This window comes from Sus scrofa, chromosome X, assembly GCF_000003025.6.
Source record: "Sus scrofa isolate TJ Tabasco breed Duroc chromosome X, Sscrofa11.1, whole genome shotgun sequence".
NCBI lineage: Eukaryota > Metazoa > Chordata > Mammalia > Artiodactyla > Suidae > Sus > Sus scrofa.
In genome coordinates this window covers 46,875,549-46,891,752 of record NC_010461.5, presented here as the reverse complement: position 1 = coordinate 46,891,752, position 16,204 = coordinate 46,875,549, and the positions used below count along the sequence as shown (strand labels likewise).

At 38.6% G+C, this 16,204-nt stretch overlaps 1 protein-coding gene across 1 annotated transcript in view; it reads left to right on the top strand.

The window, feature by feature from the left end:
- The window catches only part of FAM120C (family with sequence similarity 120C), a 126,329-nt gene that overhangs the window by 12,480 nt on the left and 97,645 nt on the right, over positions 1 to 16,204 (top strand). The window contains 2 exon segments of the mRNA XM_021080777.1: positions 13,515 to 13,761; positions 15,014 to 15,096. Of these exon segments, the coding sequence (XP_020936436.1) occupies positions 13,515 to 13,761; positions 15,014 to 15,096 (330 nt within the window).

The window sequence follows — 16,204 nt, the reverse complement described above, 5'->3', positions numbered from 1 at the left end:
GTGCTTATCAATTTAGTTTCTTAATGGTTGTTGAACTCCACAGTATGTAGTGATACAAATTTGCATCATTAGTGGTTTTGATCTGTAATTTTGAGATAACTAGATTTCAAGGCACATAGACCTTGCAGCTGAAGTATAAGCCATCCAATATTTCTATTGCTAAAGCTGACTTACACATAATCCATGTCTCCCCTTGACTTTTCTTATAAAGTGATGCTTCCTTGTCATCTCTGATTTCTTTTGCTTTGGAATTGAGAACGGGTGGAAAAGGTGGACTAAAGAACCCTACCTGAGTCGGACACCCATTTGATGTATTTAACATGGCAGATGCAAGCAAGGCTAGTATCCCAACAGAATTTGGAATGATACTGGAGTAGTATTGCAGAGGCCAGAAAGCAGTGTTGCCTCTGCATTAAGCTCTGTGGTCAGGCGAGGTTCTAAAGAAAAAGATGGGTGTAATATAATCACTGCAAATAATAGGTTTATGATCTAGTTATTCTTTATGGCCCTGTGCTTAATGTATTAATTACTTTATGAATTAATCTGAAGTTAGTGTATGCACAATTTTCCAGTTGCCATTTTTATTAGAAGCAATGTATTTGATGGGAAAAACATTATTTTGAAGTCAGACCTAACTAGGTTCAAATCCAAGTTCTGTGATCTGGCTAATTGTGTGATTTGGTGCAAGTTATTTTAAATTTTCTGTTAAAGGTGAGGGGAGGATTAATGATACCCATTTTGCAGAGTTAGAAGGATAAATGAGATATATCTTAAATTGCTTAGTCCTGTGCCTATTTTGAAATATTAATCACTAGAATGTCAGCTCCATGAGGACAGGAATTTGAAGCTCTTGTTCACGATTGTATCCTAACACCTGATTACTGCCTGGCTCAGTAAACACTGGTTGAAAGTCTAAGTGGTTCATTGGTTGCCTATTCTGTGTGTGTTCTATGCACTGGAGGTATAGTGGTAAACAAAACAGACCAAGAAATCCTAGCCTTCTTGGAGCTTACATTCTAGTAATAAATACTTCCAGTTGTTTGTAATAGAAAATATTCTTCAATAAAATATTTCTGACAGAGCCAAAAGATAAAATAGATAAAACAGAGAGTATGATCTCAGATTGAAGAAAAAAATAGCACCTGACCCGTTTGGTTATTTGGTCTAATTCTCTACCCAGATTCGGGTTTGGGATGCACAATTTCAAAGCCACTGCTGTAGACTACTTATAATTAGAAATGAGATATTATACATTTCTCAGGGAGCTGTATTTACTTGAGTTTTAAAAATAGATGTTGCTTCATCTAGAAAGCATTACTTCACTGTTGACTGGTTAAGTGCTTTTTTCTCTGTGTTCTTGTGGTACTAATGAGTTCTCACATTTAAGTGGCTTACTCTGTATTGCTATAAACTTTGCTCTTAGAATGGCTTTTGCTGCATCCCATAGGTTTTGGAGTGTGGTATCTTTGTTGTCATTTGCTTCTAAGTATTTTTTAATTTCCTCTTTGTTTTCTTCAGTGATCCATTGGTTGTTTAGTAGCATGTTGTTTAGTCTCCACGTGCTTGTGTTTTTTGCCGTTTTTTTCTTGTGGATTTCCAGTCGTATAGCGTTGTGGTCGGAAAAGATGCTTGCTATGATTTCAATTTTCTTGGTTACCAAGGTTGGATTTGTAGCCCAGGATGTGAGGAATCTTAGAGAATGTTCCATGTGCACTTGAGAAGAATGTGTATTCTGTTGCTTTTGGATGGAATGTCCTATAAATATCTATTAAGTCCATCAGGTCTAATGCATCATTCAGGGCCTGTGTTTCCTTATTGATTTTCTGTCTGGATGATCTGTTCATTGCTGTAAGTGGGGTGTTAAAGTCCCCGGCTATGATTGTGTTATTGTCGATTTGTCTTTTAAAGGTTGTTAGCAGTTGCCTTATATATTGTGGTGAACCTATGTTGGGTGCGTAGATATTTAAAGTTGTTATATCATCTTCTTGGATTGATCCTTTGATCATTAGGTAGTGACCTTCCTTGTCCCTTAAAATATTCTTCAATTTAAGGTCTATTTTGTCTGATATGAGTATTGCTACTCCAGCTTTCTTTTGATTCCCGTTTACATGGAATATTTTCTTCCATCCTTTCACTTTCAATTTGTATGTGTCCCTAGAAGTGAAGTGGGTCTCTTGAAGACAGCATATATATATGGGTCTTGTTTTTGTATCCATTCAGCCAGTCTATGTCTTTTGGTTGGGGCGTTTAGTCCATTCACATTTAAGGTAATTATTGTTATGTATGTCCTTATTGCCATTTTATTAATTGCTTTGGATTTGTTTTTGTTGCTCTTTTTTCTTCCCTTCTTTTCTTGTTCTCTCCTCTTCTGGTTTGATGACTATCTTTACTGTTGTATTTGAGTTCATTGTTCTTGTTTGTGTATCAGTTGTAGATGTTTGGTTTGCAGTTATTCTGAACTTTTGATATGAGAGTCTATGTATATGTGAGATTGCTTTAAGTTGTTGTTCTCTTAATTACAAGTGCATCTCCAGTGTCCTGCATTTGTACCCACCTGTTCTCATGATTTCTGATTTTGGTGGGATAATTGTGCATGGATGATTTCGCATCTTTACTGTATATATGCCTTTACTGGTGAGCCTTGTCATTTGTGGAATTTTTTGTTTCCTGTTGTGAGCTTTTCTTTTCTGCCTAGAGAAGTTCCTTTAGTATTTGTTGTAAGGCTGGTTTAGTGTTTCTGAATTCTCTCAGCTTTTGCTTTTCTGTGAAGGTTTTGATGTCTCCTTCAAATCTGAATGAGAGCCTTGCTGGGTAAAGTCATCTTGGTTGGAGGTTTTTTCCTTTCATCACGTGAAGTATATCATGCCACTCCCTTCTGGCCTGCAGAGTTTCAGCTGAAAAATCTGCCGATAACCTTATTTGGGTTCCCTTGTATGTTATTTCTTTTCCGTAGCTGCTTTCAAGATTTTCTCTTTGTCTTTATTTTTGGTCATTTTGATTAATATGTGTCTCTGTGTATTCCTCCTTGGGTTTATTTTGTATGGTACTCGTTGTGCTTCCTGGATTTGAGTGAGTGGTTCCTTTCCTATGTTAGGGAAGTGTTTGGCTGTTATCTCTTGGAATATTTTTTCTGTCCCCTTCTCTCTCTCTCTTATCCTTCTGGCAGGAGGATGTTGGTGCGTTTAACGTTGTCCCAGAGTTCTCTGTGACTCTCTTCATTTGTTTTCAGTCTTTTTTCTCTTTTTGATTCTGCACCTGTGATTTCCACTAATCTGTCCTCCAACTCACTTATTTGTTCTTCTGCCTCCTGTCTTCTGCTGTTAGCTGCTTCTAGTGAATTTTTTTATTTCAGTTATTGTATTTTGCATCTCTTCTTGTTTAAGTTTTATATCTTGTATCTCTTTGGTCAGTGTTTCCTGTAAGGTATCCATCTTTGCCTCCAGTTTATTTCCAATGTCTTGCATCATCTTCAGCATCAACAGGCTAGAGTCTTTTTCCTGGAGGCTGAGAATCTCATGATCACTTAGCTGTTTTTCTGGATTTTTTTCTTTGTCCCTCATCTGAGTTATAGTTCTCTGTCTTTTCATTTTTATAGGTTTTTGGTGTGCACTTTTTTACATATAATAGAGTTGTAGCCTCTCTTACTTCTGGTGTCTGCCCCCCTTGTGGCTGAGGTTGATATGGGGGCTTGCTGTAGGCTTCCTGATGGTTGGGACTGATGCCTTCCCACTGGTAGGTGGAGATGATTCCTATCCCTCTGTTGGGTGAGGCTTTGTCTATAGTGAGATTAGAGATGGCTGTGTGCCTGGAGGGTCTTTAGGTAGCCTCTTTACTGATGGGTGGGGCTCTGATCCCAACTGGATTATTGTTTGGCCTGGGGCTTCTGAGCGCTGGTGAGTGGGGCTAGATTTTCCCAAAATGGCCACCTCTCGGGGAACACACGCCAATGAACAGTCCTGGGACCATTTCTTCCAATGTCCCTCCCCACAATGCTACCCAGTCACCCCATTTTCCCAGGAGGCCCTCCAAGAATTGCAGTCAGGTCTGACCCACATTCCTATGGAGACTGCTTTGCCCTGGGACCCAGTGCACCTGAAAGTCTGTGTGCACCTTTTAAGAATGGGGTCTACGTTTCCCCCAGTCCTGTGGAGCTCCTGCTCACAAGCCCCTCTGGCCTTCAATGCCAGATGCTCCAGGGGCTCTTTCTGCAAGTGCCAGATCCCCACACGTGGGAGTTTGATGTGTGGCTCAGAACTCTCACTCCTGCAGGTGAGTCTCTGAACCAGTTGCTTTCCAGTGTGTGGGGCTTCCCACCAGGAGGTATGGGGTTGCATTTATCATGTAATCGCCCCTCCTACCTCTTGATGTGGCCTCTTTTTCTTCTGAAGTAGGATATCTTTTTTAAGGTTTCTGGTCCATTTGGGTGAAGATTGCTCAGCCTTTATTTGTGAATTTTGTTGATTTTAGGAGAGAAGTTGACCTCCAGCCCTTCTGTTGCCATCTTAATCCCATCTCCCTGTGTGGCTTGCTCTGTGCTCTCTACATCCTAGCATTTAGTAATCCATCAATGCATGTTTGTTGGGCTCAACAGTAAGCCAGCAATTAAAAGCTGTAGATAGTTGTTCAGAATCTCAATTCCTACTTTCTTTAAAACTCAATTGTGCTACTTTTCTGGTTAGTTGTTTGCATATGTTGTTAAATCTCACCTAAAACATTTTAGTGTCCTAGAAAATTGCAAGGTTAACAACTGAACTGGACCAGTTTAAGCCAGGAACTCATTCAGGTTCAGGGCTAGCAGACATTATATATGTGGAAATGGAGCTAGGGTGCTCAGCTGTTCCAAGGGGCGTTGTGGCTGGAAGGCTTTTTCCTTGCCTTGGTCAGGATTTAATTGCATCAGTCATTCTAGATTTTATTTTGCTAGGACTAAATTGCCAAGCTGTGTGATCAGAGAAGAGAACACTGTTCTTGAATTTGCCTCTCATTATGACAATCACCTGGGTTCTTGGAAGCAAACCAAATGCCCGTTGTTGCATGAGTGGATAAAGAAAATGTGGTATATTCATACAATGGAATATTAAGGAAATCCTGCCATTTGGGACAACATAGGTAAACCTGGAGGCCATTATGCTAAGTGAAATGGAGTCAGACCTCAAAGGACAAACACTTCATGATACTCTTATATGTGGAATCTAAAATTGTCAAACTCTTAGAAGGAGAGAGTAGAATGGTGTTTGCCAGGAGTTGGTGGGAGGGGAAGGTGGGAAGATTTTACTCAAAGAGTATAAACTTTTGGTTATATGAGGTAAGTAAGTCCTAGAGATCTACTGCACAGCATAGTGCTTATAGTTAATACTGTATTGTACACTTAGAAATTTGCTAAGAGTAGATTTTTTTTTTTCTTTTTATGGCTGCACCTGCGGCATATGGAAGTTCTTAGGCTAGGGGTCAAATCGGAGCTGCAGCTGCCCTCCTACTCCACAACTCCAGCAACACTGATCCAAGCTGCATCTGCCACAACTTGCAGCAATGCCAAATCCTTAAGCCACTGAGAAGGACCAAGGATCGAACCCACATCCTTGTGGATACTAGTTGTGTTCTTAACTCTCTGAGCCACAACGGGAACTCCCCCGCTCCAAAAATTTCCTAAGAGATTGTAAGTGTTCTTATCACAAAAAAAAAAATAATAATAGAGGCAGGAGGGAACTTTTGGAGGTGATAGCTATGTTTATGGTATAGACTGTAGTGATGATATTTATCTCTAAACTCATCAAGTTTCATACATTATGTACAGCTTTTTGTATATCAATAAGCCTCAGTAAAATTGTTTAAAAAATAGATTCTCAGCCTAGCCTTAGACCTGTGAATCAGACTCTTCATGGGAAAGGCTTGGAATAACAGTTACCCCCAGGGAATGGGGATAAGAGGACTATTATTTCTCACTGTTCACCCTTCTCTTTTGTTTGATTTTTTTAATCTAGAGTATGTTCTGCTTTTGCTCAGTAGTAATTTATCTTTTAAATAAGTTGCAATTCATACAAAAATTCAAAAGTTACAAAGGGATATATGGGGGGGAAAATCCCTCTTCCACCTTTGTCCCTAGCCACTAGGTTCTCTTCCCCAGAGATGTGCGATATTATCAGTTTGTTGTGTATTCTTCCAGAAATGCTATGCATGTAAAAGCAAACATATAACTATACATGTAAATACCTTGTGTGTATATATATATATATAATATTATATTATATAGGCACACACAAATACACCTTTTAAAAAACACTAATGATAGTATACTGATTATATAATGTTCTGTACTTTGCTATTATCATTTAATATATCATGCTAATTTTTCCACGTGAGTACTCGGTTTTGTCCTTATTTTTCACAGTTCCACCCTATTCCATTGCATGCATATGTTATATTATACACAATTAGTCCCTTATTAAAGGTCAAGTAATTAGATTGTTTGCAGTTTTCAGCTATTACAAATAATGCTGCAGTAAATACCTTGTGTAGTTGCAGTGCCATTGCTTATAGTTGGGCATTTGCTTTGTTGTTTCAAGTGCTTTCCATATCTAAAAGATAAATCCTTAGAAGCAAAATTGCTGAATCAAAAGATATGTGCATTTGTAACTTTGAAAGATCTTGCCAAATTGCTCTCCCTAGATATTATATGATTTATATCCCAACCTTTAATATTTGCAGGCATTCGATTCCCTCACCAATGTAATAATTGCTAATCCTATAGGAAAAATACCATGTTTCAGTGTTATTTTAATTTTCACTTTTCTCAATAAACAAGTGAATATCATTATCTTTTTATATGCTTAAGATCTATTTGTGTTTCTTTTTTGTGTATGAAATGTTCTTCTGGGTTGTTAGGCTTTTGTTTTTTCTTCTCTGTTAGAGAAATTAGCCCTGTGCACTATGACTTTTGGGGTTTGTTTTTTTTTTTTTTTTTTTTTTTTTTGCAGTTTGTCATTCGGCTTTCCCCAAGCAGAAATGTTTTGTTTTATGCAGTCAAGAGGATTGATCTTTCTCTTTGCTGTTACTAGATTTTCTCTTAAACTTTCCCCACTGAGGTTATATTTTTAAAAATTCCCCCATGGTACCTTCTATTATTTTTGTGGTTATCCCAGTCAAAGTGTAAGGGATGGATCCACCTTATTTTTATCATAAATATCCAGTCATCTCAACATTATTTATTGAATAATCTATATTACCTCTGTAATTTAAAAAAAGAGGTATTGGGAATTCCCTGGTGGCCTAGCAGCTGAGAATTAGGTTTTGTCACTGCTGTGGCTGGGGCTCAATCCATGGCCCAGAAATTTATGCATGCTGTGGGCGTGGCCAAAAAAATGACTTTTTTTTTTTCAACAAAAAAAAATGGTATTTAAATAAAGGGAAGGGCAACTGCTATAAAACAAACCAACTATCAAAAGACATTTTTGAGACAATCATGGAAAATAGAATGGGGATTGAATATTGTTAAGAAACTATTGTTAGTGTTATTGGGTGAAACGATAGGATTATGTTTGTTGTTTCTTAAAAATTAAAAAAAAAAAATTTGGCTGCACCCTTAGCATGTGGAAGTTCCCGGGCTAGGGATAGAACCCATGCCACAGCAGCCACTGCAGTGACAGCGCTGGATTCTAAACTCACTGAACCACACAGGAACTCCTGTTATTTTTGAAGTCTTTATCTGTTACAGATAAGTAATGAAGTGTTCATTGGTGATTTGATATCTGAAATGTGCTTTAAAGTATACTAGACATGACCAGCAGTCATTCTCTAGTCATCAGAGAAGTGCAAGTCAAAACCACAATGAGATATTACTTCACACTCATTAGGATGCTACTATTAAAAAAGGAAAAGGGAGTTCCCGTCGTTAACGAATCCGACTAGGAACCATGAGGTTGCGGGTTCGGTCCCTGCCCTTGCTCAGTGGGTTAACGATCCGGCGTTGCCGTCAGCTGTGGTGTAGGTTGCAGACGCGGCTCCGATCCTGCGTTGCTGTGGCTCTGGCGTAGGCCGGTGGCTACAGCTCCGATTTGACCCCTAGCCTGGGAACCTCCATATGCCGCAGGAGCGGCCCAAGAAATAGCAAAAAGACAAAAAAAAAAAAAAAAGGAAAGGAATTCCCATCGTGGCTCAGCAGTAACAAACCATGAAGATGTCATTTGGGTCCCTGGCCTTGCTTGGTGGGTTAAGGATACGGTGTTGCTATGAGCTGTGGTGTAGGTCGCAGACGCAGCTCAGATCTGGCATTGCTGTGACTGTGGTGTAGGCCGGCAGCTGCAGCTTTGATTAGAAGGAAAAAAAGAAAAAAAATAACAAGGGTTGGTGAGGTTTTGGAGAATTTGGAACACTTGTGCACTGGAATGTAAACAGTGCAGCCACTATGGAAAACAATATGGAGTTTCCTTTAAAAATTAAGAATAGAACTACCATATGATTCAGTGATTCCGCTGCTGGGTATTTACCCAGTGAACTGAAAGCAGGATCTCTAAGGGATATGTGCACATCCATGTTCATAGCAGCACTATCCAAAATAGCCAATAAGTGGAAGCACCTCAAATGTCCATTGACAGATAAATAGATAAGGAAGATGTGGTGTATACATACAGTATAATATTGTTCAGCCTTTAAAAGGAAGGAAATCCTGTCCATGGTACAACATAGATAAACCTTGAGGACATGTTAAGTGAAATAAGCCAGTCACAAAAAGGCAAATACCATATGATTCCCCAAAAAAAGTAGTTAAATTTACAGAAGCAGTAAGTAGAATGGTGGTTGCCAATAGCTGAGGAAGGGGGAAATGCAGAGTTGTTTAATGGGTATAAAGTTTCAGATTTGCAAGATAGAAAATTTATGAAGATCTGTCTCAATGTGAGTATACTTAATACTACCAAACTATACACTTAAAAATGGTTAAGATGGTAAATTTTGTTACATGATTTCTTTAAATCAAAATAAAAATCTTTCACTAAAAAAATGCCAGAAACAAAGGAGTAAGGTAGATGAAACAAGAATGACTTAAAGTTGGTTTATGCAACTGGATAATGGCATCATGAGGGTTCATTATGCTATTCTCTTTACCTTTGCATTTTACAATTTTCCATAATCTAGAGTTTTTAAAGCAAGGGTTAGAGAGCATTGGCTTTGTCGGCAGAGCTGCATTTGAATCCTAACTCCACTTTTTAAAGTTGAGATATATTTCACATACCATAAAATTTGCCATTTTAAAGTGTACAGTTCAATTGCATTTGGTCTGTTCACAGAGTTGTGCAACTCACCACTATCAAATTCCAGGACATTTTTTATCACTCCAAAAGGAAACCCAGTACCTGCTAGCAGTTATTCTCCAATCCCTCTTCCTCTCAGTCCCTGGCAACCACTAATCTATTTTCCATCACTGTATTTTCCTGTTCTGGACAATTCATATAAAAGTGTGTTTGGTTGCTTTCACTTTATAATTTTTTCAAGAGTCAGTCTTCATGTAACATGAATCAGTATTTCATTTCTTTTTATGGTTGAATAATATTCCTTTGTATGACTATACCATCTTTTTACCTGTTTTTTATCCATTTATTTATTAGTTGATAGACATTGGGTTGTTTCAACTTCTGACTTTCATGAATATGTGAACATATGTTTTCAGTTCCCTTGGGTATGTATACATATGAGTAGAATTACTACTAGATCATATAATAACCCTATGTTAACCATTTGAGGACCTCCCAGACTATTTTCCAAAGTGGCTACACCATTTTACATTTCCACCAGCAAGGTACAGAGAATTCCATTTATTCCACACCCTCGTTATTCCACATTTTAAAAATTATAGCCATCCTAGTTTGTGTTAATTGGTTTTTCGTTATGGTTTTTTGATTGGCATTCCTCTAATAATTGATGTTGAGCATCTTTTCACGTGCTTATTGGCTAGCTTCACTTTTTAGGTGTGTAACTTTGGTCAAGTTCTTCAACCTCTGAGCCTCGTTGTTCCCTCATCTGTAAAAGGGAGATAATAATGCCTCATGATGTTATTGCAAGGTTAGTAGACATGAGGTGTGCTTGGCACAGTACCTGGTACATAGTAGTTGCTCAATTGATATCTAATATTACTTTGCTACTTGAGCTGTAAGTAACCTATAATCCAGGCAGATTTTTCCAGTGACTTCAGTATATATGTTATTGAAATCTAATACTGAAATCGTGGTGCCCTTTCATTTGCCAGGGCTGCTTTCATTTTTTACAACCTCTGTAGGCCTTTCCTTTGCTGTTCTGTTGACTCTAGCTCTGTCTTTTCTGGTGCTGATTAGGACCACAGAGGATATAAACAAGAGTAAGAAGGAATCTGTGGTCTTAAAACTTGCAGATGATGGCATCGTGAAGTTAGTTTCTTGACTGCGTCAACTGTCTCAGTGCTATAAGAGTTAAGAGGAGAGATATAATCAAAGGATTTATGTAAGAGATGGTAGGCCTATGGAAATTATTTGGAACATTGGGAAAGAGAGGCAGTATGGCACTATAGGCACGGAAATCAAGTGAGCAAAGAAAAGGAAACAGTAATTTTGGAGAAGGTGGTTAGAAAACTAGCCTAATATAAGTAGGGTGTTGGGGACCTGTGAGAGATTATTTGTGAGATTTGTATTCTAATGTTTTCTTTTTTCTTTCTCTGCTTTTTTTTAGGGCCACACCTGCGGCATATGGATGTTCCCAGGCTAGGGGTCAAATCAGAGCTACAGCTGCTGGCCTACACCGCAGCCACAGCCAGCGCAGGATCTGAGCCACATCTGTGATCTACACCATAGCCATGGCAACACCAGATCCTTAACACACTGAGCAAGGCCAGGGATAGAACCCGCATCCTCATGGATATTAGTTGGGTTCATAACCCACTGACCCACAATGGGAACTCCGAGCCACAGCAGAAACTCCTATTGTTTTCTGTTACTTACCCCAGAATATGTAATGAAAGAAGTTTTATATCTGGAATCATGAGATTTTTGTTCTAACTTGGTTCTGTTGATGATTAACTAGATAACCATGTCAAGTCATCTATCCTTTCTAAGGCTAGTTGCCTAAATAGTAAAATGAGTAATTGGGTGTGTGTATATATATATGTGTGTGTGTGTGTGTGTGTGTGTGTGTGTGTGTGTGTGTATATATATATCAGATCACCTGGATGTGTTTTTAAATATCTTATAATTCCTATATCAATTATATCTCAACAAAGCTAAAACTTTTTAAAAATGAGTAATTGAATTAGTTCAGTGGCTCTTAATTGAGAATGTGCATCAGAACCTACTGGAAGCTATTTTGGAATATGGGTATTTGGATCACACTCAGGAAATTGATTTAGCAGATCTGAGTTGAGGCACGGGTTTGTATATTTTGAAAATGCTTTCCAGGAGTTCACGTTGTGGTGCAGCGGAAACAAATCGACTAGGAACCATGAGGTTGTGTGTTTGATCCCTGGCCTCGCTCAGTGGATTAAGGATCTGGCATTGCCGTGGACTGTGGTGTAGGTTGCAGACGTGGCTCGGATCCTGTGTTGCTGTGGCATAGGCTGGTGGCTGTAGCTCTGATTAGACCCCTAGACTGGGAACCTCCATATTGCTGTGGTTGCAGCCCTTAAAAAAAAAGGAAATGCTTTCCAAGTTATTGTGATTTACATTCCTAAAGTTATAAGGGCCACCAGATTTGTTAAAAATCACTAATCCTTGGCTTTCTGGAGTTGAAATCACTTGAATGGTGGCATAATCAACTTTAGACCAGTTAAAGGTAATGTGTTGCAGCAGAAAGAGCAAGGACTTTGGGGTCAGTCTGACCTAGGTTCCTGTTTCCCAGCTCTGTGGCCCTGAACATGCCACATTACTTCTCTGAGCCTCAGTTTCCTTATCAGAGCAATGGGGCTTATAACACCTACTTGGTCAGATTGTGGCAGTGAGAGAGAACGTATCACACTCAGCACTATGCCTGGTACAAGGCAGATGGATGCTCAATCAGTAGTAAATGCTGGAAGAAACCATCACCAGGAGACAGCAAAAGACTATACTCCTACCCTGACCCATCTAGAGTTAATCATAACTCTAGACGTAAATATGTTGCAATGCAAACTAAGGATTTTTGCTTCCTTTGCCTGGATATCAAATAAATACAGACTTTGCTTTGCTATCTGTTTACTAGTGCCCCCCGCCCCCGTGTAACATAATATGTGACATGGCTATCTACTGTGACTAGACTCCCTTTCTATAGCTTAGATAAAGCTTAATGCATTGAAACTCCTGTAAGACTCCGGAAAACTACTATTCCTTTAAAAATTAAATGAAAAAAACAGGTCAGCTGAGTTCAACAAAATGTAGGCTCTAAAGCCAAATTCCAGGCTTTGCTCCTTCCAGCCATAGGATCTTAGGGATCTAATGTAAAATGGGGATAATAATAATAGTTATGGCCTCCAAAGATTGTTTTGAGTGTTAAATGAGTTAATGTATATGAAGTAATTGGAACATTGCTTAGCACATAGTACATGTCCAGTATCTGTTAGTAACTATTTTTCATAGTACTATGCCCCAGGAATACTGATATGAGCCAGGAATACAGAGATGATAAGTTAAAGTCTCTGCGGTCAAGGAACTTAGTGTGGTAAAGCCCCAATAAGCATTTATGCACATTGTGCAGATCACTTTAGTATGCTTTATGTACAGTAATAGAGGTGTACACGGGAATGGTACTTAATAGTCTGCCTCTATTACATTAAAAACAGTGCTTCTCCAGGAAGAAGCCTGGTACAACAGACAGTATGCTTTTTGGAGTCAGATCAGCTTGGGTTTGAATCCTGTATGTAGTCACTTAATTATGCAATTTTGGGAGCAGCCAACCTCTTGCAGCCTTACTTTTTCCATTTTTAAAATGAGGTGAAGTTTCAGACTTCTAACTGTTGGAAGTGCCCTATTTTGGTGCCAAGTGCTTTAAGGCACTCTGAAGAAAAAAGCAGGGATTTAAAAAAGAATTAGATGAACTTAGATTCAGAGTCTAGCTATATGTTCTTCAACCTTCTGTGTCATTTTCTACTTGTATGTTTTTTCATCCATATCTACCTTTCCCATGGTTGTTATGCTGAGACAATAAAGTACAAATGGTATATAGAAGGTGCTGAGCAATAATATAGCTTTGTTATCATTCTAGCAAAGGTCTCTTCTGTTATTGTTTAAGTAAAAATCTTAAATAATATATACCATGTTGATTTCAGTATTCTTTTAGAGAGCCTCAGGCCATAGTTTCATGCAAGGAGTCAAAACAGTGGGCATTTGAATGAACACATTGGATGAAGCTGCTTGTGTTTAAGGAAGTTCTAGGCTAGGAGAGGCTTTTTTTTTTTAAGAGTATTTTGTTCAGCCTTATAATCTTAAATTTGAACAAACTATAAAATTCTGTTATTAACCTTCCTGACTTCTAACCAACTGCAGGTCACCTTCTGTTGCATGATGTGTTCTCTTCTTCCCTCCTAGGTCTTTCAGAGCCTTGAAGACCACCATTTGGAAGTGGTGGCTTTTTTCAGGGAAAATGGCTTCCATGGCCTTCTTGCCCATGACTCCGAGTATGCTCTCTACAATATTCCCTCTTACTATAGTTCCCATGCTCTGAAGCTCAGCTGGAATGGGAAGAATCTCACTACCAATCAGTTCCTGATGCAGGAGGTGGCCAAGCAGCTGGGCCTGAAGCGGATGAATTTTCCCATATTTGCTGCCCTGCTAGGTAGGTGATCCAAAGAACAGACTCCAGTGGTTGGTAAAATTTCCTGTTCCAATATAAAGAGATGAAGACTAGAGCGATTTAGCTTATCATTGTTGGACTTATCTTCTGAAAGTCTGTATGCCAAACGCTGTGCTTCTGGGCTTCTTACTAGAAACTTGGCATATTTATCTTATGAATTAATACCGGATATTCCAGAACATTATTTTGATTTGCGTAAAACTTTTTCTTTTGTTACATTCTGTAAGTATTTTATGCAGAGTACTATCTTAGGCCAAATGTTTTACTAGCCCTAGACAACTATGGTTTCCCACTCAGAGCATTAGCATTTCTTTCCCAGTGTCTAAATTTAGATCAAGAACACAAATAATTCATGCTTTTCTTTTTGCTTCTGTTGTGCTGACATTTTATTATGAAAATTCCCCAAAGTACAGCAAAATTGAAAGAATTTTGCAGTGAAAATCCTCTATATACCACCTGTTTTCTCCCATTAACATTTTACTACACTTGCTTTATCATAGATCTATCCATTCTGTCAATCTATCCATCTTTCTTTTAAAGATGTATTTCAAAGTAAGTTGCAGAATGTTGATTATGTTTTGAGTTGATTTTACAGTACTGACAGCATGAAGGTTAGTTAATATCTTGTCTCGGGTGGACCTCTGTTTATAATCCCAAAGGATTTGAGCTTGGATAATCTAGTGGAATCAGCACAAGTTTTAGAGTTAGGCCTTGGGCAAATCACTGAAGTTACACCTCCCTGGTTTCAGTTTCCTCATCTGTAAAATGGAATACTAATCCTCACAGTGGTATTGATAAAGTTAAATGAAAAAAGATATATAAAATGCCCAGCACTTAGTAGGCAGTCAGTAATTGTGACTATTATTATAAAAGGCAGCATGACTGAGTGAGAAAAAAAAAGCATGGACTTTGGAGTCAGTCATTCCTAGGTTCCTATCCTGGCGTGGGCCCTTGGTAGATGTGTCACTTTGGGCAAAGTCACCAAACTTTTTCAAACTTCAGTTTCCTTATAAAATGGAGATAATAAAAATACTATATACAGTTATTATAAAGATGATGCATATAATGCATATAATACATAGTAAGTAATCCACACATAGTTCCTCTAGTTATTACATTAAGAATATAGACCTATGTGAATTATTCGGTCGTCTTCTCTCCCAGAAATCCTTTCATGTCCTGGAGGCTCTAAAAAACATTTGTACAGTCAATAAATGACAAATATACTTTATAGGTAACCACATTCTCCCAGATGAGGACCTGGCTGCTTTTCACTGGAGCCTCTTGGGACCAGAACATCCCCTTGCATCACTTAAGGTAATGTGCCCCATTTGCTGCCTATATATCCATGCCTGGAGGACATCAGGTTTTGATTGGAGTTTCAATAGAATAAATATCTTTCATCAGGCCTGAAATATTTCAGATACTTAAAAACAATTTTTATAATTATAATTGATACCCTTAATAAGGAAAAACTCAGTTTTCTACTTTCTGTGTAAGGAAAAATACAGTTCTTCCCTCCTATGTCTTTCTTTCCTGTGTGTCTCTACTCTCACACTACTACCACACTCACAGAATACTTTACTTCTGACACTTCTGGTCACTAAACATGTAGGGGTTTTACCCGACACCAAGCAATTTTCTGTGACACCAGCTGGGTGTCCTACAATTTAACTCAATTCTAACACTGTCTACCTGGAAGTAGTGTCAGATCCCACAGGTTAAGGCCTCAGTCCCACAAGACTGACCTGCCCCCCCCACACACACACACATTTCAGACACCAGTCACAAGCCAAGTTATCACCTGTGCTTTTTACCAACCACCTGGCTATGGATTAGAGGTTCCAATGAACCTTCTCGGGTTCAATTAGTTTGTTAAAGCATGTCATAGAATTCAGGGAAATACATTTACCAGTTTGTAAAAGAATATGTTAAAAGATGCAGATGAACAACCAGATGAAGAAATACATAGGATGAGGCCTGGGAGGATTCCGTGCACAGAAGCCACATCCCCATGGATTGGGGTACATCACCTTCCTGGTACATGAATGTTTTCTCCAATCTGGAAGTTCTCTGAAACCTGCACTTTGGGGATTTTATGAAGGCTTCATCACATAGGCATGATTCATCATTAACTCCATTTTCAGGCCTTCTCCCCTCTCTAGAGAATGGAAGTAGAGTAGAGTTGAAAATTCCAAGCTTCTAATCGTGGCTTGATCTTTTCAGTGATCAGCCCTCACCCAGGAGCCCACCCAGAGCTACTTCATTAGAGGAAGAGATGCTCCTAGTGCCCTTACCACTTTGGAAATTACAAAGGTTTCAGGAGCTCTATGCCGGGAACTGGGATCACAGAACAATATATATTTTCTATTATCTCATACCCTTATCTTAAGGATTCATACAAACCTATGAAGAAAAATACTAA